At 46.3% G+C, this 23,820-nt stretch overlaps 2 protein-coding genes across 2 annotated transcripts in view; one reads left to right on the top strand and one right to left on the bottom strand.

Annotated features, from left to right (window-relative positions):
- The window catches only part of CDS2 (CDP-diacylglycerol synthase 2), a 99,626-nt gene extending 98,878 nt beyond the window's left edge, over nucleotides 1-748 (bottom strand). Inside the window, exon 1 of the mRNA XM_033948953.1 lies at nucleotides 608-748. Within this exon, the coding sequence (XP_033804844.1) occupies nucleotides 608-661 (54 nt within the window). The 5' untranslated portion in view covers nucleotides 662-748. The remainder of the gene's footprint in view (nucleotides 1-607) is intronic.
- Nucleotides 722-23,820, top strand: part of PCNA (proliferating cell nuclear antigen) — a 31,122-nt gene continuing 8,023 nt past the window's right edge. Inside the window, exons 1-5 of the mRNA XM_033948954.1 lie at nucleotides 722-859; nucleotides 8,683-9,162; nucleotides 9,946-10,043; nucleotides 19,118-19,185; nucleotides 20,322-20,516. Coding sequence (XP_033804845.1) covers nucleotides 8,942-9,162; nucleotides 9,946-10,043; nucleotides 19,118-19,185; nucleotides 20,322-20,516 — 582 coding nt within the window. The 5' untranslated portion in view covers nucleotides 722-859; nucleotides 8,683-8,941. The remainder of the gene's footprint in view (nucleotides 860-8,682; nucleotides 9,163-9,945; nucleotides 10,044-19,117; nucleotides 19,186-20,321; nucleotides 20,517-23,820) is intronic.

The raw sequence follows: 23,820 nt of genomic DNA, 5'->3' as shown, positions 1-23,820 counted from the left end.
TGCAGAGGGGATATACTTTTACCCAGGCAGGATATGGAGAAAATTCATGCACAGGTTCACCCGAATATGGCAAGGAGAAGGGGCAATGAGGCAGAGAAAATAAAGAGATGCATGGAGGGGTGTCACCCACACAAGCTAAAGAGAAGAATGCACATTGGGGTACAGGTGGAGCATCTGAATAGGGCAGAGAGAATGATGTAGGCGAGTAGTGGTGGTGGTGGGGAGGCACTCAAACATAGTAGAGAAAAGATAACATATTGAGAAGAGGGTCAGTCAAGACTTGATTTGAAGAAAGATATATAGAGACCACCAGATATTGTAAATGCATAGGTCTGGGACAGTCAGAGAAGAGAGCTAATAGCAAGATAGGGTTACCTTATAGCTGCAGAAAAAGGAAGACAGAATGCGACATCTGGATTTCACTTCCATTGAAAGCAATGGAAGTAAGGAGGACAGAATAAGACATTTAGGTTTTACTTCTATTGGAAGCAATGGAAGTAAATCCCGGATATCTAAATCCGTTTTCCTTTTTGGAGCCATATAGTAATCCTAGGAATGGCATGGCTCTACGCCTAGGCCAAATTTCTTCCTATCACAAGTCTCTCACCTTGTTTTCCTCTGCATTTTGCTCACGACCCGCCCGCTGCCTAAGCTCCGCCATCCTTCACGAGAACGGTTGCAGAATCAGCTAAACACTGCGCGAGCATAACAGTCCCGGGAGCACCTCCAGAACGCAGCCGCAGCAGATGACGTCACCGATGGGCAGTGCGTTGTGATTGGCAGCAGCCGACGGTATCGAAGAGCAGGCGGAGCCTTGCCTGTTTCCGGTTCGTGTATAAAGAAAAGAACCATCCGTTAGGTGAGGCTTATAGTAATATCAGTTGCAGGCGGTGTCCCATATCTCTGTGCCCAATTGATTTATCATAATATAATATCAGGGTTGCTAATTTTTTCATTTTTCAGGTCACAGTATCCCGGTCCTGACTCCATTGTATCATTATGTGTCCAGGAGCAAACCAAATTCCTCTGTTATGCAATGTACCCTATTAAGCTAGAGCTTTATTCTTCTAGCTTGAAAGTATGTCTTTTTCTTAATCTTAGTTTTCAATAATCTTATTAATTTACTGAGTCTTCTGTTCATAGGTACCAGCTCTTTGAATGCAATAAGCATTCCCAATATTAATGAAAATTCTTCTCTGTTTTCAGAGAGGTAATGTGTGGAGTTCAACATCCCCAGTCTAAACTAAATTAAAATTTAGCCTTATATACCGGGTCTTCACCCAGAGGAAGCTCGACACGGTTAACAATAAGTTAATAAATATACTAAAATACTTGGAGATTAATTGTCAAAGTGTTTAGCAAATAGAAAAGTTTTCAAAGATTTATGGAAAGATTGGAAGGAACTGGGACACCTCAAAATTAAAGGAAGTTCATTCCATAATTGGGAAAATTTAAAAGCTTGTATTGATGTGAAAAAACAAGCTCCGTATCACTACCACCTTCCCAAAATCTATCCTTCAAAGTTATGCACAGGCTGACATTATGTGATGTAGAACTGCAGATTCGATCAAAACAAGAAGCTGACTCAAAAGTCAGGAGCAAGATAAATTAACCTGATCTTGCAGGTAAAAGATGGGAGGAAGAAACCATAAAATGGCAAAAGGAAGGCAGGAGCTAGACCAGGTGTGGCATACAGGAGAGAAACCAAAGAAAAGCAGAGATTGTGGACTACAATGTTCTTGAATGGTCCTTTATTATAAGATAGTCAAATACACTTCTCCCTCCATATTCACGGGGGTTAGGTGCAGAGCTGGCCTGCGAATAGGGAAAATTGTGAATAAATTTTTGGGCCAGGTCTGACCCACCCCCGCCTCCATCCTGCGTTCCCGACCTTACCTGGTGGTCTAGCGGTGACGTGGGGCAGGAGCAATCTTCTTATGCTCCTGCCCTGTGCAGAGCCATCATCAAAATGGCTGCCGTGAGTTCCCATTGTAGTCTCAAGACTACAATGGGAACACATGGCTGCCATTTTGATGACGGCTCTGCATGGGACAAGAGCATAGGAAGATTGCTTCTGCCCCGCATCATTGCTAGACCACCAGGTAAGGTTCGGGGGGGGGGGGGGGGTTCGGTTAGCCAGCAAAAAGAAGAAAATAAAAAATTGAGAATAACCAAATTTGTGAATAGGGAAACCGCAAATCCGAAGGGAGAGCTGTACATCCACTTTGTTGAACAGCTGACCCAGTTGGTGTGTATGGACCCGACATGGTCTGTGTTTCGGCTCGACCGAGCCTTTCTCGGGGGTCCAAATCAATAAACAACCGATCAAAAGGTAAAGGCGGATGTGTATGCAAATCAAAAAAGAGAAAAACTGACAGTTTCTTTTCTTATTTTTGCAAGTATAAATGTAGGAGGCTAAGAGAATGGAGCATCAGGCACCTCACAGGCTGCCCTGGGGCAATTTCCTCAGGCTGGTGGTGTTTCTGTTGCTGGTGCTGGTGCCTGATATGGATGGCAGAGCTGCTCGCTTCAACTGTTAGGACTCAGCATCTTCCTTTCTAAAAGCCCTCGCAGAGGCTCTTCTTCTTTGCACTCTTGCTCACATATTCTCTGTGATGGGACCTTTATGGTGGAATGCCCTACCTCAATACATTCGAAATGAGAAGGACATTATAACATTTAAAAAACTTTTAAAATCTTACCTATTTAAAGACGCTTTTGATATTTAAATGTTCAGTGAGATTCTAAATTATGTTGTGCCTTATTTCCCTTCTCCTTTTGTTTGTTCCCATTTTTTCTACCCCAATTAAAATTGTAACTTTTTTCCTGTCCCACCCAACTCATGTTTGTTTATGACTAAAGAACTTTGTTAAATGTTTGTTTCGTTTATTATATACTATTTTTATTTTGTACATCGCTTAGTGATTCTAATAGGCGATTTATCAAATTTACTAATAAACTTGAAACTTTGGAGTTTGCTCACTTAGGAGTAGGGTTGCCAACTTTTTGACAAAGAAAAACTTGACTCCTGCCCTGTCCCTGCCCCTCCCTTGTCCTGCCTTCATGCCTCTCCCAAGTTCCTTACTATACATACTGTTGCATCCTTCTCCACCCTTCTGCAGCAATCAGCAGTAAGGTTGCTATCTTTAAAAAACCAGCAACAAACCCAACTATTACATGTATGTATATTCTAGATTATGTCACAAACTTCATAACAGAAACAGCTCCAGTAGCCAAACTGCAAAATACAAACCTATTTCAGACTTACAAACTGTAGAAAACTGGTCATAATTAAAGAGCGTCAATGTCCAGGACAGGGTGAAGGAATAGGTAATGGTTAGAGCAGCAGACTAGGAATCTGAGGGCCCAAGTTAAAATCCCACTGCAGCCCCTTGTGGCCTTAGGTAAACCACTTAATCCTCCAATGCATTGAAATGGCCAGGGGTGGCACTAGCAATCTCACCCCATTTAAGATCTACCAGCAAAACCATCACAGTGGCCACATACGCCTTTCAGAGCTTGCTGCTTATGGGTAGCAGGACTAGAGCGAGTCAAGCAACCTTATCTATAAGGCAGCAGCACCCTAGAATACCAGTATACAGATCCCTACATTGAAAGTAAACACAGAATACCTCACAAAAGCCACCTGCTAGGATAATACCAGCCTAGTGGTTAGAGCAACTGCATCAGCACCTGAGGTTGTGAGTTCAATTCCCACTGCAGCTCCTTGTGACTCTGGGCATGTCACTTAACACTTCATTGCCCAGGTACAAAATAAATACCTATCTAAAAAATGTAAACTTTGATTGTAATCACGCACAGAAAAAGCAATATATCAAAACCCATACCCTTTACATCTTGGCCATATGCATAAAAAGCAGACCCGCAAAAAGATGAAACAAGGGACCACACATCAGATCTAAAGGCAAAAAACAGAATTGTAACCCTCAAAGTCTGAATTGCATATTCAGCAATTCTAAAGGAATAAAAAACTGAAATTTAAGAAATCAAAAATTTATGCATTTACCAACATTGACATATTCCAATTAACAAATTCAGAATATTGTTTTCTACCTGTGTATTCTGAGTATTTTATTTTTCCATTTGCTTGGGTCCCAGTGTCTTTCTTCTGTTTTTCTCTTGTCTGGGTCTCCTGTCCATTTCACCTCTCTCCATGTCCACCATCAATCTTCTCTCTTATGTCCTTTCCCTATCAGTCCAATATTTCCACCCTGTGATCCTGTCTGTCCTCTCCCAGTGTTCACTGTCTGCTTTTCCAGAGTCCCTGTTCTTGTTTCTCCCTCTGTGTCCAGCATTGTACTTCTGTATCCTTATCTCTATGTTCCCTTCATGCATAGCATCTTTCCTCTATTCAGTTTATCTCCGTTCTCCAGTCTCCTACCCCCTTTTGCAGCTCCTGTGCATATCTCCCCTCTCTCCAGCCCCTCCCCCTTTTTTGCAGGTACTGTGCCCATCTCCCTTCTCTCCAGCTCCCTCTTTTGCAAGTTCTGTGCCCATCTCCTCTCTCTCCAGACCCCTCCTTTGCAGGTTCTGTGTCCATCTCCCCTCTCTCCACCCCGTACCCTTGCAGGTCTGGTGAGTTTTCCCTCCCTGAAGATCCAGCACAACCACAGCCTCCTCTTATTTTTTTTTTTCACACCCAGTCCCGCAGTGGTACACTTTGCTTTCAATGTTGCGTTTCACACAGGCCTGCTCCGGGTCCTTCCCTCTGCTGCTTAGAAACAGAAGGCCCTGGAACAGGCTTCCTGCTCAACCAAACCGCAGCAAGCAAAAAAAAAAAAAAAAAAGCACATAGGGCTGTGGATTCATTACCAGACAGTGAATCCTCTGACAACAGGACGCTAAGAAAGAGGCAAGAAGCAGGAGTCGAGAGCCTGTAATTACGGATTGCTTCAGCCTTCAGGGGATTCTTTCAGGGAATTCACCTAAGGCCTGACTGCAGTGCATGCCACTGCTCCCCAGTATCCAGCAAATGGAGGCACAGCCTAACAGAGCAGCAGGTGGAAAAGCAAAGAAGCCTAGGTTCAAATCCTGTGTCTCCCAATGATGCTTTTTATGCTTTTACATGCTAACACCTTGGGTAAATTTACCCTTCATTGCTTTGGGTCAGTGTGTAATTTCAGTTTCAAATTTGGAAATCCCCTCTCCAAAGGCTTACATTTTTTAGGAGGAAATTAGCATAGTAAATACTGTACTTAGCTTCAATAGTATTGCTACATTGTCTCCCAACATTTTTGTTCAGTTGATCCCTCCCCACACTGGGATCAAGCCTCCTGATAAGAACCAAGAAATCACATTATTGTTATTGTAAGACTTAATCCCAGTGGGGCTGGGAAATCAATCAATTAATTTAATAAAATGTCAGGAGACAGTATGGCAACACTCTTAAAGGTAAATGCATTATTGGTATGCTCTGCCTCTGCTGAGCTCTTCATTAATTCCGCTAAACTACTCTACCAAAACTGGCTCAAGGAGTTGTGCCACCTTTTGCAAGAGCAAAGAAATACTCTTTTACCACTGTGAAAGAAGAACCAGTGAGGCAAGCTTTTGCAATACCCTTGAGCTTCAACGCCCTGAGCCAGTGCCTCATCTGGCTCATGCCTTAAGCCAACCCTGTATTCTAACCGTGGAAGGGCGTAATCAAAAGAAATGTCTTAAGTCCAATTCGGACTTATGGCACTAGAAACCCAAAGTCAGCAGTGGTAAAATGACCATTCTCAAAAAATACGTCTAGAATTTTTTTCCCCGAAAATCATCTATCTGGATGTCCAGGCCATTGATTGTCCAGACAGCCAGTACGTCTATCTTTATACCACATTTTTGACCAGAGAGAGGGGAGAGTTAGCAAAAAAACACAAAAAAAACCAAAACTGGAGAATAATAGGATGAGAGAGAGAGAAAGCTGTAAATAGAGGCAGATAGAGATTGAGAAAAATACAAGTTTATTAAAATTTGATAGACCACTTATAATAGCCTAAGGGTATACAAAATTACAATATAAAATGTTTAAAATATTTTGAGGGAGAGAAGGGCTGAGCTACAATTAAAAATAGGACATACATGGAGGAAAACTGGAAGGAAAAGGTTAAAGTCAGAGATGGATGTAGGAGAGAAAGTGAATAAGACAGAAAGGGAGAAAAGTGACAGATAGACTAAAGACCCTGGGAAAAAAAATAAGAAAAGACAGAAAAAAGCAGTAACTGGGTTAAACATGAATAAAATGGCCAGACAATAAAGGTAGAAAAATAATTTTTATTTTTCATTTCATGAACAGAAAATGCAGTTTTACAGTAAATTTATACTGTTTTGTTTTTATTTTCCTAAGTGTAGAGTGCTGTTTCTCTTTCTCTAGTGTTGCATTTCATATGGCTTCTTGAGGTTTAATTTTTTTGTCTACATATTTTAAGTTTGTGGTTGCTTGTAGTTGTGTTTTATTTGCAGATGGGAAGGGTGGACAGTGGCACTGAGCCCAAAGTGGGTGGTTATCAAATATTCTCCCCATTCCCTGCCTCCTGCTCAAATGCAAAATATAAATACCTAAGCTGGTATCCCAGGTCATGCCAGCTGAAAACCTCTTCCTACAGTCCAGTGGCTGGAACTTTCCTAGTTCTGCTGCTTGCTGCAGAGCTTGGAGATTTCTGACTGCCAGACTAGAGGAGGTGGCCTTCAGCTGGCAGGGCTTTGGGATCTCCATCAACTACAGCAAGGGAGGTGGCAAATTTTTAGGGACCTGGACCAGGGATCCCCTGTATGTTTAGTACAAAAATAAGTGCATATCCAATGTTTTAATACTTGCGGAGTTTAATTTATTGAGGCTCCCAGTAGAGAGTTGTGTGGGGACAGAAATCCCACCCGTCCCCGTGAGGAATCCCACCCGTCCCCGTGAGGAATCCCTCCGTCCCCACCCGTCCCCGCGAGGAATCCCCTCCGTCCCCACCCGTCCCCGCGAGGAATCCCCTCCGTCCCCGCCAGTCCCTATAAACTTCAAAAATAGTTATTTCATTTAATTATGCTACTGAATTAAAGGCTCTGGTAGAAACCCATTTACAAATAAGCAAAAAGACTTTATTAATTTGAAAATATTAATTGGGAAGAATACATACTTTGCAAACGGGTTTCTACCAGAGCCTCTAATGTTTATAAATTTTTATCAACACAACTAATATACTACTTTATCCTGAAGCAAAATAAAAAAAAAGAAATATAATTCTTTTCCTACCTTTGTTGCCTGGTTTCTGCTTTCCTCATGTTCTCATTCAATTCCTTCCATCCACTGTCTCTCTTCCTTCTGCATCTTCCATTTGCTCTGTTACTGTGCCTCTCCCTTTCTTCCCCCTTCCAAATTGGTCTGGCACCCATCTTCTTCTCTCCGCTCCCCCCATAGTCTGGCATCTGTCTTCTTCCCTGCCCAGCGTCTTCTCCCAACTCTCTCTTCCCCATTTCCTTTCAGCGTCCTTCTTCCCCCATCTTCCCCATGTCCTGTCAGCGTCCTTCTCCCCCCTCTGTCTTCCACATGTGCTTTCAGTGTCCTTCTCCCCCCTCTGCTTCCCCATGTCCTTTCAGCGTCCTTCTCCCTCTCTGTCTTCCCCATGTCCTTTCAGCGTCCTTCTCCCTCTCTGTCTTCCCCATGGCCTTTCAGCGTCCTTCTCCACCCCCCCCCCCCCGTCTTCCCCATGTCCTTTCAGCGTCCTTCTCCCTCTCTGTCTTCCCCATGGCCTTTCAGCGTCCTTCTCCCCACTCCTTCTCTACCGCCCCGGGTGCAGCACAGCCGACCAGGTCCCCTTACTTTTGTGGCACTTCCCCGACCGACTGACAACAGCCCTGGTCCGACAAACCTCCCTGCCCTTAACCCCGAATCTAAATTACCTTATTACAGCTGCTGTAAGAAGATAATTTATATTCGCGGCTACAGGGCAGGGAAGATTGTCGGACCGGGACTGTTGTCGGTCGGTAGGGGAAGTGCCACAAAAGTAAGGGGACCTGGCCGGCTGTGCTGCAACCGGGGCGGGGCGGGGCGGACCGCCCCCTCCCTTGGTAGCCACTCGAACCGCGAGGCTACTCTCCTCCTTACCTGCACTGCCTGCAGCACAGAGCCAAACGGAAGTCTTCCCGACGTCAGCGCTGACGTCGGAGGGAGGGAGGGCTTTGTTTAAGCCCTCCCTCCCCTCCGACGTCAGCGCTGACGTCGGGAAGACTTCCGTTCGGCTCTGTGCTGCAAGCAGAGAAGGTAGGGAGAAGAAGAGCCGCGCGACTGAGTACATCCAGCCCCGCAGGAACCCCGCGACCCTCGGAGGCGTCCCCACGGGATCCCCGTGACCCAAAGGGGGAACCCGCGGGATGCCCGCGAGTCCCGCGGGATTCCCGTCGTCCCCGTTCCCGTGCAGCTCTCTAGCTCCCAGTTCAATTTCTATTTGTGATCCCTTATTCTGTATTTGGTAAAGGTCTGTGTGTATTTTTCTGTGTGAAGAAGTAATTTAAAGTTGTTTTATGTGCAGTAGTAATGGCTGGTGAAGAAATTAAGGAGAGGGGATCAGGGGCCCCCTCCTTAATTTCTGCCCTGTTCCCCAGCAGTCTAAAACGTGTCATCTTGTTTATTAATCTCTCAGCATAAACCACATATCTATAGGAAAAAGTTAAAAGACCTTCCCTCTCTTTCCACAGGCCAGAATCTATAAAACAAATGCAGCCTGCAGAGAGGAGGGAGATCAGGCTTTGGCGCCTTTTGACTTCAAAGCTGTCATTCGTCTGACGCGAGGCGTCACGTACTCTATAAAAACGGAGGCGCGCAGCCGGCCGTTTGCATAAGTGAAAAATTCAGGACGACGTAGTTAACATCTTTGTTGCAAAAGACAGACCAGCTGACATTGATTTTTCCCGGCAACATTGATTTCAGGGTCCTACCACTCTCCCTCCAGTGACCATGTTCGAGGCTCGACTGGTGCAGGGCTCTATCTTAAAGAAGGTGTTGGAGGCCCTAAAAGACCTGATCGATGAAGCGTGCTGGGACATCACTTCGAGCGGCATCAGCCTACAAAGTATGGACTCTTCGCATGTCTCCCTGGTGCAGCTTACCATGCGCTCGGATGGCTTTGATACATATCGTTGCGACCGCAACCAGTCTATTGGGGTCAAAATGAGCAGGTGAGGAGAAAACGATTGGGTCGAGCATGGGAAGTCAAGGAGCTGTGTTCCGGACAGATTTCTTAAAAGATCGTGGTTATAAAGTATGAAAATAATATTTATTCAAAAGTATATGGTAATGATTGGTGTTTTGTTAAATCCGTTGTAGCATGCTGAGGAGTTGGTGAATTAAAGGAACACTTTATAGAAGACCTTTGTTTCTCGCCGACTGAGCGCGAGATCACCCTCATCCCGTTCTGAACAATGTTGCAGTATCTTGTAACGTTGTACTTCACAAAGAGCGCCATTGTGACGTCGGGCGCGATCTGTCCGGACTTGTTGGGGTTTTTTTGGGAGGTAGGGGGAGGAAAGAAGCCTCCGAAATGGGGTAAGATTGTCCCCTCACACACACTTTCAACATATCCACACCCACCCTTAAGTCTTACATTGTAAGAAGCGCGTTGAGCGTTTAATTGTATCCCGCACAAAAAAAGGCGCCAGGGCCGCGGCGTGATGACGTAATTTTGGCGCCAGCTTGGATTACATGATAGAGGCTACGCGGGAACGAGCCTGTCCCTAACCTATAGACAATTATAAAGTTGCGTGCCATGGGACAGCCCAATATTCCATGCAACCCAGTACATGTATCTGTTTCTAATAGTGCTTAATCCAGGTCACAAATACCTGACAACCTTCTGTAGTTTTATGCTGAAGTGGGAAAACCTGTAACAAATGTGAATAAAGGTGTAATCTTAATTGATAGCTTTGCTGTGATGACTGATTTTTTTTGTTTGCATTTTCTAGTATGTCTAAGATACTAAAATGTGCTGCCAGTGATGACATAATTACTCTGAGAGCAGAAGACAATGCAGATACAGTGACTATGGTTTTTGAATCCCCAAGTAAGTGATAAATGACCAATTTAAACTTTTTTCTAAACTAAGGGATAAGGCCTAGATGTGGGTCCGGGTAAAAGCAGGATCTTCTGGATCTTTTTTAATACCACCTTAAGACCAGAGTGTAATTTTCATTTGGCAGCCACTGCTGGTTTTGATATGGGACAAGCCCCCATGCTGACCTGTTATGTCTGGCTTTTTTGCCCTGTCCTGGCCCCTTGACCTACAGTTCACCTAGAGCAGGTCTTTGCTTCCTGGAAGACTGCATCCACCTGGATCCAGACCCTATTGCTTCCAGGAGGGCTGCATCCAGACCCCATTGCTTCCAGGAGGGCTGCATCCACCTAGATCAAGAATTTATTTTTGCAACAAGTGCTCCTTCTATCCAGATAGAGTTGTTCAGTCACAGTGGAACTGCTTCTACTCATTGTTGTTCCAGGATACTGCTATGATTTGATGCTCATTCGCTCCTGCCCCCTTGATTCGATGCTGATTTGGCCCCTCCCCCACCTCAGACCTAAACAGTAGCAGTAAACAGGCTGCTCGGCAGCCTGCCCAACAGGGCTTCTCTCTTCTGCATCATCAGTGATGTCATCAGTGATGCAGCAGAGGGAAGGCCCCAGCGGGCAGGCCAGGAGCAGCCTGTTCACCGCTGCTGCTGCTGCTTTGACCCGGAGGAAACGAATCTATTCAAATCAGTTCATCAAAGTAAATTGGTGAATATATTCAAATGACTTGGGCAGCACTACTGCGTACCCCCAACAAGTGACTCGCGTACCCCTAAGGGTACACGTACCATGTGTTGAAAAACACTGCCCTAGACCAACATTTCTCCTTCTCTCCCAAAGTTCAGTTGTGGATTAAGAATTGGTTATCAGATAGAAAACAGAGGGTAGGGTTAAATGGTAATTTTTCTTAATGGCAGAGATGGAGTGCCGCAGGGATCTGTACTGGGACTGGTGTTGTTTAACTTATTTATAAATGATCTGGAAATTGGAACGATGAGTAAAGTAATTAAATTTGCAGATGACACTAAACTGTTCAAATATGTGAAAAATTGCAGGCAAACCTTAGGAAATTGGAAGCCTAGGCATCCAAGTAGCAGATGAAATTTAATGTGGACAAATGCAAAGTGATGCACATTGGGAAGAATAACCCAAATCACAGTTACCAGATGCTAGGGTCCACCTTGGGGAGTTAGTGCCCAAGAAAAGATCTGGGTGTCATTGTAGACAATACGATGAAACCTTCTGCCCAATGTGTGGCAGTGGCCAAAAAAGCAAACACGATGCTAGGCATTATTAAAAGGATGGTTAACGAGACTTAAGAATGTTATAATGCTTTTGTATCGCTCCATGGTGCAACCTCATCTGGAGTATTGCATTCAATTCTGGTCTCTTTATTTCAAGAAAGATATAGTGGCACTAGAAAAAGGCTCAAAAGAAGAGCAACCAAGATAAAGGGGATGGAACATTTTTCATATGAAGAAAGACTAAAAAGGTTAGGGCTCTTCAGCTTGGAAAAGAGACGGCTGAGGGGAGATTTGATTGAAGTCTACAAAATCCTGAGTGGAGTAGAATGGGTACAAATGGATTGATTTTTCACTCTGTCAAAAATTACAAAGACTAGGGGGACAGGGAAATACTTTTAAAACCAATAGGAGGAAATATTTTTCACTCAGAATAGTTAAGCTCTGGAATGCATTGCCAGAGGTTGTGGTAAGAGTGGATAGCGTATCTGGTTTTAAAAAAGGTTTGGACAATTTCCTGGAGGAAAACCTAGTCTGTTATTGAGAAAGAAATCTTATCTAATGTATTTCTAGCTCTTCCCAATTGCCTTTCCATTCAGCATCTTCCTTTCCTTGGCCTATCTCTCCTGGGTCTAACATCTCTGGCATTTTCTTCCATCGCAGGGGCGTAGCTGTGGGAGGCCAAGCCCCCACCCTATTCTTGGTTTCAGGCTTCCCCAGAGGCAGGGCATAAACTGTCTGGCATTCCCCCACCTCTCAACCTATGCAGTACAGCATCTTTCTCCTTTCTCTTCTCCCCATGGTCCAGTGTCTTTTACTTTCTCCCTACCCCAAATGCTGCTGCTGCTGCAGTTCTCCAGCCTCAGCTCTTTATCAAGGCAGCCTTGCCTCTTGCCGACCCAGAAACTTTCTCTGTACGATGCTGCAGAGAAAAAGCTTCTAGGTTGGTAAGAGGTGAGGCTGCCTTGAAAGAGCTGATGCCGGAGAACTACAGCAGCAGTTTTTGTAGTGTTTTGTGTAGAATTCTCCTATCCTTCCTGCCTTTTCCTCTCTCAGGTTCCAGCCTCCACTATTTCTTCTCTCACTCCAACTGCAGTTCTGCCTCCCTTTAAATTTCACCCCTTTCGCCTGCACCCTGAATCCCTTCACTGGCCCCCCATAGTCTGATCTCTCTCTCTACTGGCTAAGAATCTATTCCTCCCTTTCCACCCCATTTCTAGTCTTGGTCACTCTCTCTTCCTCTCTACCACCCCCCAACCCCCCTTGTGGGTCTAGCATCCATGTCCCCTCATCCCACTCACCACCTCTCTCGCTTGTACCCTGAATCCCTTCCCTATTCCCCATGGTCTGGCATCTCTGTCCCCCTCTCTCTACGATCAAGCATCTCTTCCTTCCCACCCCCCTTATGGCCTGGGTTTCTTGCTCACCCCCTATCCCCTCCACTTACTGATCTGTCGTCCATGTCTCCTTCCCTCTTCTCTCCATCCAAATTTAGCATTCTCCAGACAACAAATCGATTCCTTCTGCTGCATCATCCATCTAGAGCACATGTGTCAAACACAAGGCCCGTGGGGCAAATCCGGCCCGCCTGGCCTTTTTATGTGGCCCGCAGCAATGTTCCTGATCTTCCCCTTCTGAGCCCAGCGTGTCCTCCCCTCTGTGCTAGTCTGCCACCACGCCAGAAAGTCAGCCGGCCTCGGCGGCAGTGCTGTTCATGGCTCCCCCTCCTGCCCTCAGTTTGCTGCGGTCCATCCAGACGTAGACAGGAAGTTGCGTGTCATTGGAGACAGACCGCGGCAGGCAAAAAGCAGAAGGAGCCACATACAGCACTCCTGAATTGCCGAGGCCGGCAGATGCTGGGCCACAGCAGCAACATCGGACCGGTGCTGGAGGGAAAGGAACAACGGGCTTTGAAGAGAGTGAGATAAAGGGAGAGAGATTGGACCTGGGGTAATGTGGAGAAAGAAGGAAAAAGTTACTTGAAGGGAGAACCGTGAGGAAGAGAAAGGGAGATATGGTGGACCTGGGGGGAGGGAGGCAGGCAGGCAGGCAGACGGGGAGAGATGGGATGAGGGGCAGTTGGGAAGAGAAAGGGAGAGAAGTTGAATCTGGAGATGGAAGGGGATGGAGAAATGTTAGGCCTAGGGGTGGAAAGGAGATATAGATGCAGCGTCTCTTTTTTGTTTTTTTCCCCTTCCATCTCATTGTTCAGCATCAAGGGGGGAGGGAAGAAGAACAACAGAAAAGAGATGGAGCAAAATGTTGGACCAAGAGGAGAGAGGAGAAGAGATAGAAGGAAATAGGAGGCTGGGAAAGGAGTGAGATGAGAAATGGGAGAGCTACAGAGTAAGAGAAGATGGAAAATTGATAGGTAGCTGAAAATTTAAAAAGGAGAAGGATGAGAAAGAGGGTGAGATTTGAGTGGACAGAGGCAGAAAAGAAAAAAGGAGAAAAGTTGAAAGGGAAAAATCAATATTTTGGAGACAGGGAAAGGAGCAAGAGAGAAGAGGAGAAAAAAAATGGACAGCAGACACTGGAAAGAGAATTAGAAGATAGACAAAATCAGACAGAGAAACTGGGACGAAAAGCAAAATGACAAGACAACAAAAGGTAGAAAAAAAATTTTTATTTTCTATTTTGTGATTACAATATGTCAGATTTGAAATATGTATCCTACCAGAGCTGGTGTTAGACAGCAAGCGTGAACTAGAGAGTTGCGCGGGGACAGAAATCCCACCCATCCCTGCCCGTCCCCACCCATCCCCGCATGGAATTATCTCCATCCCCGCCCGTCCCCATAAAAAGCAACAATTGCTTCTGACAGGATCATCAATTCCACAGTTTCTTTTGTGTTTGCGCTGCTGTTTTCCTTGTGGAATCTCTTTGGTGGAACCCTTTTTTTTGTTTTCTGTTCAGGTAATTAACTTATAAACCCCCTCTTTTACTAAGGCCGACGTGTCCATTATATTATATGGACGAACCCTGCTTCCAAAGCCTTCCATTCCTGTGGGAGTCCTGTTGGCTCAAGGGGGGTCCCCGAGGGAGTCCCGCGGGATTCCTGCGATCCCCGTTCCCGTGCAGACCTCTAGCGTGAACTAGGACCTAAAAGAGAGGAAAAGTCGTTTTTTTATTTATTTTGTAGCTGGCGTGGGGTTGGAGAGGTTGCATCCCTATATTTCTACTAAGACTAACCCCCTCCTTTGCTGGCGTTCAGCGTGGGTTTTGGTGCCGGCAATTTATCTGATGCTCACAGAAGTCCTGTGAGCATCGGAGCCGCCACCAGCGCTGGGGCCCACACTGCGCGTCAGCAAAGGAGGAGGTAAGTATTTTAATTAAAAATCCAGCCCATGACTTAAGCCTGCATTTTAGATTTCAGCTCCTTATGTGATTTGGGTTTGACACCCCTGGTCTATAGGAAGTGATGCGGATGCAGCAGAAGGAAGGCCCTGCTGGGACTGGCCGTGTGCTATCTGATCTCATGGCGTGGGTGGGATAGGTAGACTCTTGGTTAACCGGCACCCATGGGGATTAATAGACCTAACTACTACTACTACTACTACTACTAATATGCTATACCATAAACTGTTCTAGATAAACTACCAGACATGTGATAGACAAAGCGTGGGCATTAGTGCTGCCCGATTCACAATTCAAATCGATTCACCGATTCATTTTGGGTGAATCGATTTGAATCGATTCAAAACCCCCAAAAATCGGTCTCCCGATTCACCATCTGACCCTCGCCCCCAATTTCATCTCATAATCTGACACCTTCTCCTGATCTGTGAACAAAAAATATTAGTTCAAGTAACATTCTTCCATAAAGAGCAAAAACTGTTGCCGCTCCTGCTTTAGAGGGCGAGGGGGAGAGGGTCAGTGGGGAAGTACTGCAGTGTCCGGCTTTCCCCCTTGCCTCCCATGCCTCCCTTTACTTGATTGCGGCAGAGAGCAGCCTGCAGAAAGGATCGCGGGTACTTTAGCGATCCTTGCAGGTTGCCATAGGCCTCTGGAGCTGTCGTCCCTCTGCCGCGATCCTGCCTCTGACATCAGAGGAGGGGTGGGACTGCGGCAGAAGGACGACAGCTCCTGAGACCTATGGCAACCTGCAAGGATTGCTAAAGTACCCGCGATCCTTTCTGCAGGCTGCAATCGGGTAAAGGGAGGCACGTGAGGCCAGAGGGGAACATACAGGCCTTCTGGGGGAACAGACCTTCAGGGAGGAGGTACAGTCCTTCAAGGGGGGTACAATCCTTCGGGGGAAGGTACAATCCTTCATGGTGGGGTGCAGGCCTTTAGAGGGGAGGTACAGTCCTTCAAGGGGGGTGCAAGCCTTCTGGTGGGGTGTAGGTCTTCAGGGATGGGATGTAGGCCTTCAGGGAGGACACAGACCTTCAGGGGTGGGGTGTAGGCCTTCAGGGAGGGACATACCTTCTGGGGTGACAGACTTTCAGGGGAGGGGGTCCTGTTGTAGAAGTACACAGAGGGAGGGAAGGGGGGTTCAAAGATACATGCATATGCTGGACTTTGGGGGGAAGAAATAGTGGGTCTAAAAACAGAGGAGTGGGAGAGAGATGGTAGATAATGGGATTTAGGGAGTGAAGGAACAGAAAGGGAGAGAAGTTGGACACAAGGGATGGTGTGGAGGGGGAATAGAGATACTGGATAGGAGGATAGTTGGGAAGAGAAAGGGAGAGATGGTGGACCCTGGGGTGGTGGGGAAGGAGGGAGAGATGCTGGATGAAAGGGTAGTTGAGAAAAGGTGAATCTGTGAATGGAGATGAAAAAAAGGAAAGATGCCAGACTTCTGGGGGAGGGAAGGGAAACGGAAGGGAAGGACAGAGATGGCAGATGGATGGTTAGCACGGAGAAAGAAGGAGACCCTGGCAAGCAAGACAACCAGAGCCTGGGACCAACAAGATTTGAATATTGACCAGACAACAAAAGGTAGAAAAAATAATTTTATTTTTTGTTTTGTGATTACAAAATGTCAGATTTGAAAAGTGTATCCTGTCAGAGCTGGTGTTAGACCGCAAACGTGAGCTAGGATTTAACAGAGAGAGGAAAAGTCCTTTTTGTTTCTTTATTTTGTTTACATCACTGCGCCAGTGTGGTTAGGAGAAGCCAAAGGGGGTGAAAAAGCTATAAAATAAACCCACCAGGATGTTTGAAAAAAACACCCAATTGGGCAGGAAAATCAAATCGAAAAATCAATTCAATAGGCTAAATCGAATCAAAATTTTTTTTTCCTAAATCGGGCAGCACTAGTGGGCATACTCAGGTGTGGTATGTTTTTATTTTTTTTTTGTGGGGGGGTTTGCTAGTTGCTTGAGAGTTCTGGTTGTGGTTAACAGAGAGTGTACTATAATAATAGTAGTAGTAATCTAGTCATATGTGAATGAACATTATTCAAAATGTTTAAACAGGAGTCATATCACTGATACCAGATTAGAGACATCCACTCAATCTGTGTTAAGGCCATTTGGAGTAACTTCACAGATAATTTTGTAAAAAAAAAAAAATCAAAAACGATTCTTGGTATAAAGGATGTGGATGACACTATTTTTATCGTAAAATAATTGGATCAATATGCTGTGTTATCCTTGATGCAGGTTTGTGAAACTTATTTTAATTGTTTTTGTTTTATAGATATGTACTGAATTCCCACGTTTGTGGTCATAGTGTGAAACTGAACCTTCAACATATGTTTTTATTTAATATATTTACATTCTTGTGTTATGATATCTTGGGTATGTTGTGCTATTGGCTTACAAAAATAAAAAAGGTTTGGACAAGTTCCTGGAGGAAAAGTCTGCTATTGAGATAGACAGGGAGATCAGTAGCATGGAATGTTACTACTATTTGGGTTTTTGCCTGGTACTTGTGACCTGGATTGGGTCACTGTGGAAACAGGATACTGGGCTGGATGTTCTTATCCATTGTTTTGTATTTCTTAGTGGAATGCTATTCTGTGCATACAATTTTTGCAATAGCAATAATTTGTGTAGAATAGCAGTCCAGTACATGGTATAAAAACACTCAGATTTACATTTACAGCACCCATTTTGTCAACAATCCAGCACATTTCCCTCTCCCCCCCCCAGCCATTTTTACCGATCCTTTTCAATGAAGCCAGAAAAGGTGTATTCTGTATACTTATGATAAAGAGAAGAAATAGGCATGAAATTCTCGCTAATGCTGACTTCAGATGAGTCAAATTTGTACTCCTCAGGCCTTGTGTTAAAGACCCAGCATTGGAAAACCCAACACTCGGCCTTCTTTTCTGTGTAGCTCTCTGCATCTGTATTGAATAATATCTTCATTACTCTGGGATTTAAATGTACTTGTGTGCTGATGTCAAAGTCTGTCTTTTGTGCACAGCTTATATACAAATCTCATTTTAACATAAGGTGCACACACAACTGTACAAAATTGTGCAGGAAGGCTAAGCTATGCGCAAAACCTAGCACACTTGATTACTCCCTCCCCCACAATGTTTAAAGTTGGTGTTTAGCCTCTATGTGGAGGTTAGAAAGGGAAATGGTCATGTCTGATCACCATGCTGTTCTTGCTTACCTATGGGGTCTGCTAACCACCTTGGACCAATTTTTGCACTATAATTTTCACTAGTTGTCCATTCTTTACTGTCTTAAATTACTGCTATGTATGTCCTTTTGTAATCCACCTAGAACTTTGAATAGTGCAGAATATAAATGTACAGGTCTTGTGGGAGGGGAGGAGCAACACTGCTTTTAAAAAGAAACAGCTACTTTTAGAAGCCCCAGCTTCATGGCATCGCTTGCTAATTCCAGTGCTGTCATTCAGAATCCATCTACCTGCCAGGTGGAAATAGTGAATCCCATGCACTTATCTTTTCTCTATTCCATTTCCAAAGATACTGCTGTTCATGCTGGTTTATGATTGCTTCTTGTGGCTGGCAGAGCTAAGCAGCTGAAACAAAGTACACAGTAATGGCAAAAAACACACTAGACAATAATTTTTCAATGGCCCTTGGAGACTTCTGGGACGGCCCTCATCCTGGGGTGGGTTTTTTTTTTTCTGCTACTTGCTAACCAAGTTCAGGAGAGAAAGAGGGAAGTGAATGGGAGGAAGAGCCACATGCTTGAAGGACAAGGCATTTCTCAATAGATGAAGGGAATGCATTTGGAAATACCCACCTCCTTGAGGATACATGGAATACCAGTTTGAAGGTGGATGTTGGGGTATCGGATGTCTTGAAAACACCCTGGCCAGCAGTGTCGTGACTTTGCATGGGAAGATATTTGGCAGTTCTCCTTCAGCTCATTGGATCCAAAGTGGCCCCAATTTAAAATTAGTGAAGACCACTGCCATAGACATTTTTATGAAAGAAACCTAATTCTTTAAGCAAAGTTGGCAGCACTCTATCTGACTTTTTTGTTATCTCCCATTGTGCTCAAAATAGAGTTCCAGTGAGTGAGGTGGCAGCACACTGCTAAAGGTCCTAATTGAGCAGGAAAGTTGACCAAAGGTCTGTGGTCCAAACTTCAACTTGGGTGTCCAACTCATCTTTGTAGACGGCAGAGTGATCATATTTTCTAGCTACCCAAACCATCTGTTTATATATTTTATATTTGGTTCACATCTGTTCAGTTGTAAGATTTTTTAAAAGATAAGTCTGCAAACAGGATACTTGCATAAGTTGTACCCGGAAACTTGTTTTGTCTGCCTGGTGTGCATTTTCTGTTCCCACCTGAGCTATAATATCTGGAAAGGTGGACTTTTAACTTTGCCTTCTATCAGTTTTTGCTCTTTATGGAAGAATGTTACTTGAACTAATATTTTTTGTTCACAGATCAGGAGAAGGTGTCAGATTATGAGATGAAATTGATGGATCTCGATGTGGAACAGCTTGGAATCCCAGTAAGTCATGGTGCTTCAGCCACCCTTTTGGAGTTTTGTCAGTAGTGGAGCACAGGGCAGGATTAATTCGTCGAGGGTCCCTAGGCACACTGGGCCCCCCTGCCCCGCCCCACCCCACTATGCGCCCAGGCGGAAACAGGAAGCTGCATCAGAGGGAAGCTTTGGGCAAGCAGCACCGCTTGCACAATTACAGTTCCCATTGCCTTTCTTACCCGCGTTGCTTGCTTGTCTTACTTTCCGTCAATGGGGGGGGGCCCGCGTTGCCGATCGATGCAGGAGGAGCCCATTGCTGTTTGGAAAAACAATGTTGATGCCCTCCTTCATCGGGCCCACTGACCATTTCGGGCCCTAGACACGTGCCTACTTGGCCTATTGGTTAATCCTGCCCTGGTGGAGCTGTGCCCAGCTGAATGCACATCCTTTCACTTTTTTTTTTAAACAGTTTATTCAGGAAATAAAGCATAGAGCAATACAAACAGATACATTTTTCCAATAAGAAAAGTATAGCAAAACCTAACAAATATAACAAAAGTTTAAACAAACAGAGATCAGGTTTGGGTTCTTATAACTCAGACTCAGCCAAAGAAAGCTACCCCACTGCAAACACCCCCCCCCCCAAATCTAATATCAAGTAACAGACAGTAAGAGTATTGCTGGCTTCTGCAGTCTGTTTACAATTTGACTCTTGCTAGTAGGGGATAGAGTATTTAAATAAGAAGACCAAACAGATAGAAAGATCTTACTCCGGTGCCTGGAGAACCGGGCTGACAGAGATTCCCAGACCATTAAAAGATCGCGCCAATACCAGATGGTGGGTGGAGAGTCCTGTAACCAGTGATTCAAAATGCACTTCTTCCCCCCAATGTAACCTTTACTAAGGAGCAAATTGTCCCCGGCAGATTGTTCTTTTAACATTTTTATACAACCATATAGGGACAGACATGACAGAGCTTTTTGAAAGAGTAGGAACATGAAGTTATAGGCTGCACTATTAATAGTTTACATCCCAGATAACTGCCGTCAAATAAGCTGTTGATAAGCACCAGTAAGTTTAGAAGCAAGGCCAGACCATTGCCTCTTCCAACTTCATCACTGCTTTTCTTGATGCAATGATATTTTTTTTTCATCATTTGCAGGAACAAGAGTATAGCTGTATAATAAAAATGCCTTCTGGTGAATTTGCCCGTATCTGTCGGGATCTCAGCCAAATTGGGGATGCTGTTGTGATCTCTTGTGCAAAGGATGGTGTGAAGTTCTCTGCCAGTGGTGAGCTGGGTACTGGAAATGTGAAACTATCTCAGACTTCTAATGTGGATAAAGAGGATGATGCAGTAAGAATTTATTTACAGTATAAATTCTGATGTTTGTAGTAATAATGTACTTTAACTGAATCCGAGTGAGATTTGATTGTTGTGTGGTCTCAAATGGAAAATGTGGCACCACCAATTTAATGTAAAGATGTACCTTTACTTGCCCATGCTGTCTAATGTTACATTTGATCTCACAGGGAACTGTTTCTAATGGATTAATTATCCCAGGACAAGCAGGCAGGTATTCTCACTAGTGGGTGACGTCATCCAACGGAGCCCTGATGCGGACATCTCACAAGCATACTTGCTTGTAGAAACTTTTAGAAGTTTCGAGTTGCCCACACCGCGCATGCGCGAGTGCCTTCCCGCCCGATGCACTGGGCTTGTCTCCTCAGTTCTTTCTCTTCCGCGGAGCTGAGAAGTTTGCCTTTGAACTCTCTGCGCGAAGTTCCCTTTTTGTGCCTTCTGTGCCCGCGGGTTTGGGTTCTTTTGCTCATTCCTGTTGGCTCATGTTGCGTTTTGTTGTTTTTGCATTAAAAAAAAAATTTTGTTCGAATGTTCGACTGGGCAGGTCACGTGGCCGTGGCCCCGCGGCTTCGACCTTGCGGCGGAGCTTTTTCGGCCTATGTCCCGGCCTGTTACCAGTTTTAAAAAGTGTGTCAAGTGCCAGCGCGCGATTTCATTGACGGACCCGCATCGATGCTGTCTTCAGTGTCTCGGTCCTCAACATCTTCCGAAATCGTGCCAGCCTTGCTCCACGCTCACAGCACGTGCGTTTAAGCGTTGCTGTATTTTGTGGGAGTCGCTGTTTGGCATGGAGGCGTCCTCGGTGCGGCCCTCTTCCCAGGGCGCCACGCCTTCAACTTCCGATTCTACAACTTCGGCCTCGAGTCTGCTCAAGCCTGCTTCGTTCACGCCGGCTTCCACCTCGACGCAGGCTGCGGTGCCTTCTGATGTCTCTTCAGGTCAGATAGCGCAGCCCCCTATCCCTCCAGTGGTGCTTAAGGTGCCCAAGGCCTCCAAATCCAAGCCCCCTGGCGGCCGGCTGACCGACGTCCGTGCAGGAGGTCCCATTTCTGATGTGGATCCCTCTTTGCCGGCGTCGTTTCATGCCTTGATGGAGCAGAGGTTTGTCGAGCTCTTGACCAAACATGGGCCGACGCTTCTCTCCAATATACAGCCTGAGCACGCGGAAGCCTCCCTCGAGGTCGAGCCGCCTCCGGTGCCTCCTCGGCGCACACTCTCATTGCTGAGAGCAGAGTCTCGGCGAGTGTCTGGTCTGGCTTTGGGGCATGTCTTGCAGGGAGAAGAGTCTTTGCCCATGCCACCCTTGGAGTCGATACCTTCATTCCATGGCTTGCCTGGTCCGGACCCTTCCTCGGCGATGCCGGGCCTCGAACCTTGGGGAGCGCCTCGGGGGACCTCGTCTCAGCCGTTGCTGCTTCGATCCACGGCCTCCAGTCCCATCTACTCGGTGGCTGCCTCATTTGGGCGTCGCTCACCCCGTCGCTCGAGGCCTGCTTCTCGACACAGCTCCGGTCGTCGATCGAGGCATTCATCGAGGCACACCTCGCCTCGTCGGAAGCAACCCTTCCGGGAGTTTTCTCTGGAATACTCGCCCCCTCCTCCCATGCCAGAACTTGAAGACTGCGTGGGCTCGTTCTCTCCGTGCCGGTCCTCGACATCGGCGGACCAGGCCGCCTCATCGTCTTCGAGCCTGCCTCGTGGCCCGGCTCTGGCGGACCAGTTGTCCTTCTCGTCTTTCCTGAGGCAGATGGCGGTGGATCTGGATATCACCCTGGATTCGGGTTCCAAGTTCTCAAAGGAGTACCTCGAAACGATGCATCTTCCTCAACCTCCTGTCGAGTCTCTGCGCCTGCCTCTGCACAAGCGTCTGGACCAGACTTTCATGCGGTGCTTCGAGACCCCTTACTCCATCCCGGCGTTTCCGGGGAAGTTGGATGCTCGCTACCGCACGGTGCACCATAAGGGCTTCGATGGGGCACAGCTTTCGCACCAGTCTCTATTGGTGGAATCCTCTCTGAAGCGGTCTCACCCCTCCCAGGTCTATGCTTCCACCCCTCCTGGCCGGGAGGACAAAACCATGGACCATTTTGGCAGGCGCATCTACCAGAACTCGATGATGGCTTCTTGAATCCTCAATTACAGCTTTCATTTTGCCACCTACTTCGAGTTTTTCCTCTCCATCCTGCAAAACTTTTTGCCCTATCTGGACTCTCAGGCTCGCTTCGAGTACTCCGAGGTACTGGCATCGTTGTCCCAGCTACGCCTGCAGATGATGCAGTCGTCTTACGACGCTTTTGAGCTCTCGGCCGGGGCGGCAGCCTGTTCGGTGGCCATGAGGCGCGATATGGACCCGAACCTCCAGGACAGACTGGCGAACTTTCCCTGTGCAGGGGCGGACCTGTTCGATGAGTCCATTGAGGCAGCTACGGAGAAGTTATCCAAGCATGAAAAATCTTTTCAGTCCATCCTCCGTCAGAAGGCCAAGCCTGCCATCTCTCGTCCGGCTCATCCTCCTATGATTTATCAGCGACGCTACCCGCCGAAGCAGGCCTCCGCCATTCGGCCGCCGGTGAAGAGGCAGCATCAGTAGAAGCCCCAACAGAAGCCTCAACCTTCTGCTGTCCCCAAGGCTCCCTAGCCTTTTTGACTGTCTCGTAGGGAGCAGAACTTCCACCGTTCTGCCCTCCCCGCTTTTTCCCATCGGGGGTCGTCTCCATCATTTTTACCATCGATGGACGACTATAACCACCGACCTCTGGGCCCTTTCCATCATAAGGGAGGGATACTCTCTTCAGTTCCATCATGTTCCTCCGGAACATCCTCCAAGAGAGTATCCTTTCAACTTAACCCAGACCGCCCTTCTTCTTCAGGAAGCTCAGGCTTTGCTCCGGCTTCGTGCCGTCGAGCCGATCCCTGTGGAACAGGGGGTTTTACTCCCGATACTTCCTTGTTCCAAAGAAGACGGGCGACCTGCATCCTATTTTGGACCTCAGGGTGCTCAACAAATTCCTGGTCAGGGAGAAGTTTCGCATGTTGACCCTGGCTTCTCTCTATCCCCTCCTCGAGCAGAACAACTGGTTATGCTCCCTGGATCTCAAGGAGGCCTACACTCATATTCCCATCCATCCGGCCTTCCGTCAATACCTCAGATTTCGGGTGGGACATCTTCATCTTCAGGACAGAGTGCTTCCTTTCGGCCTGGCTTCGTCTCCCAGGGTCTTCACCAAGTGCCTGGTTGTGGTGGCTGCAGCACTCCGGAACCATGGTTTGCAAGTGTTTCCCTACCTCGACGACTGGC

The sequence above is a fragment of the Geotrypetes seraphini genome, chromosome 6, assembly GCF_902459505.1.
Source record: "Geotrypetes seraphini chromosome 6, aGeoSer1.1, whole genome shotgun sequence".
NCBI classification, from domain to species: Eukaryota; Metazoa; Chordata; class Amphibia; order Gymnophiona; family Dermophiidae; genus Geotrypetes; species Geotrypetes seraphini.
Note: the sequence above shows the minus strand (reverse complement) of the source record. Positions and strands in the feature narration are given on the sequence as shown.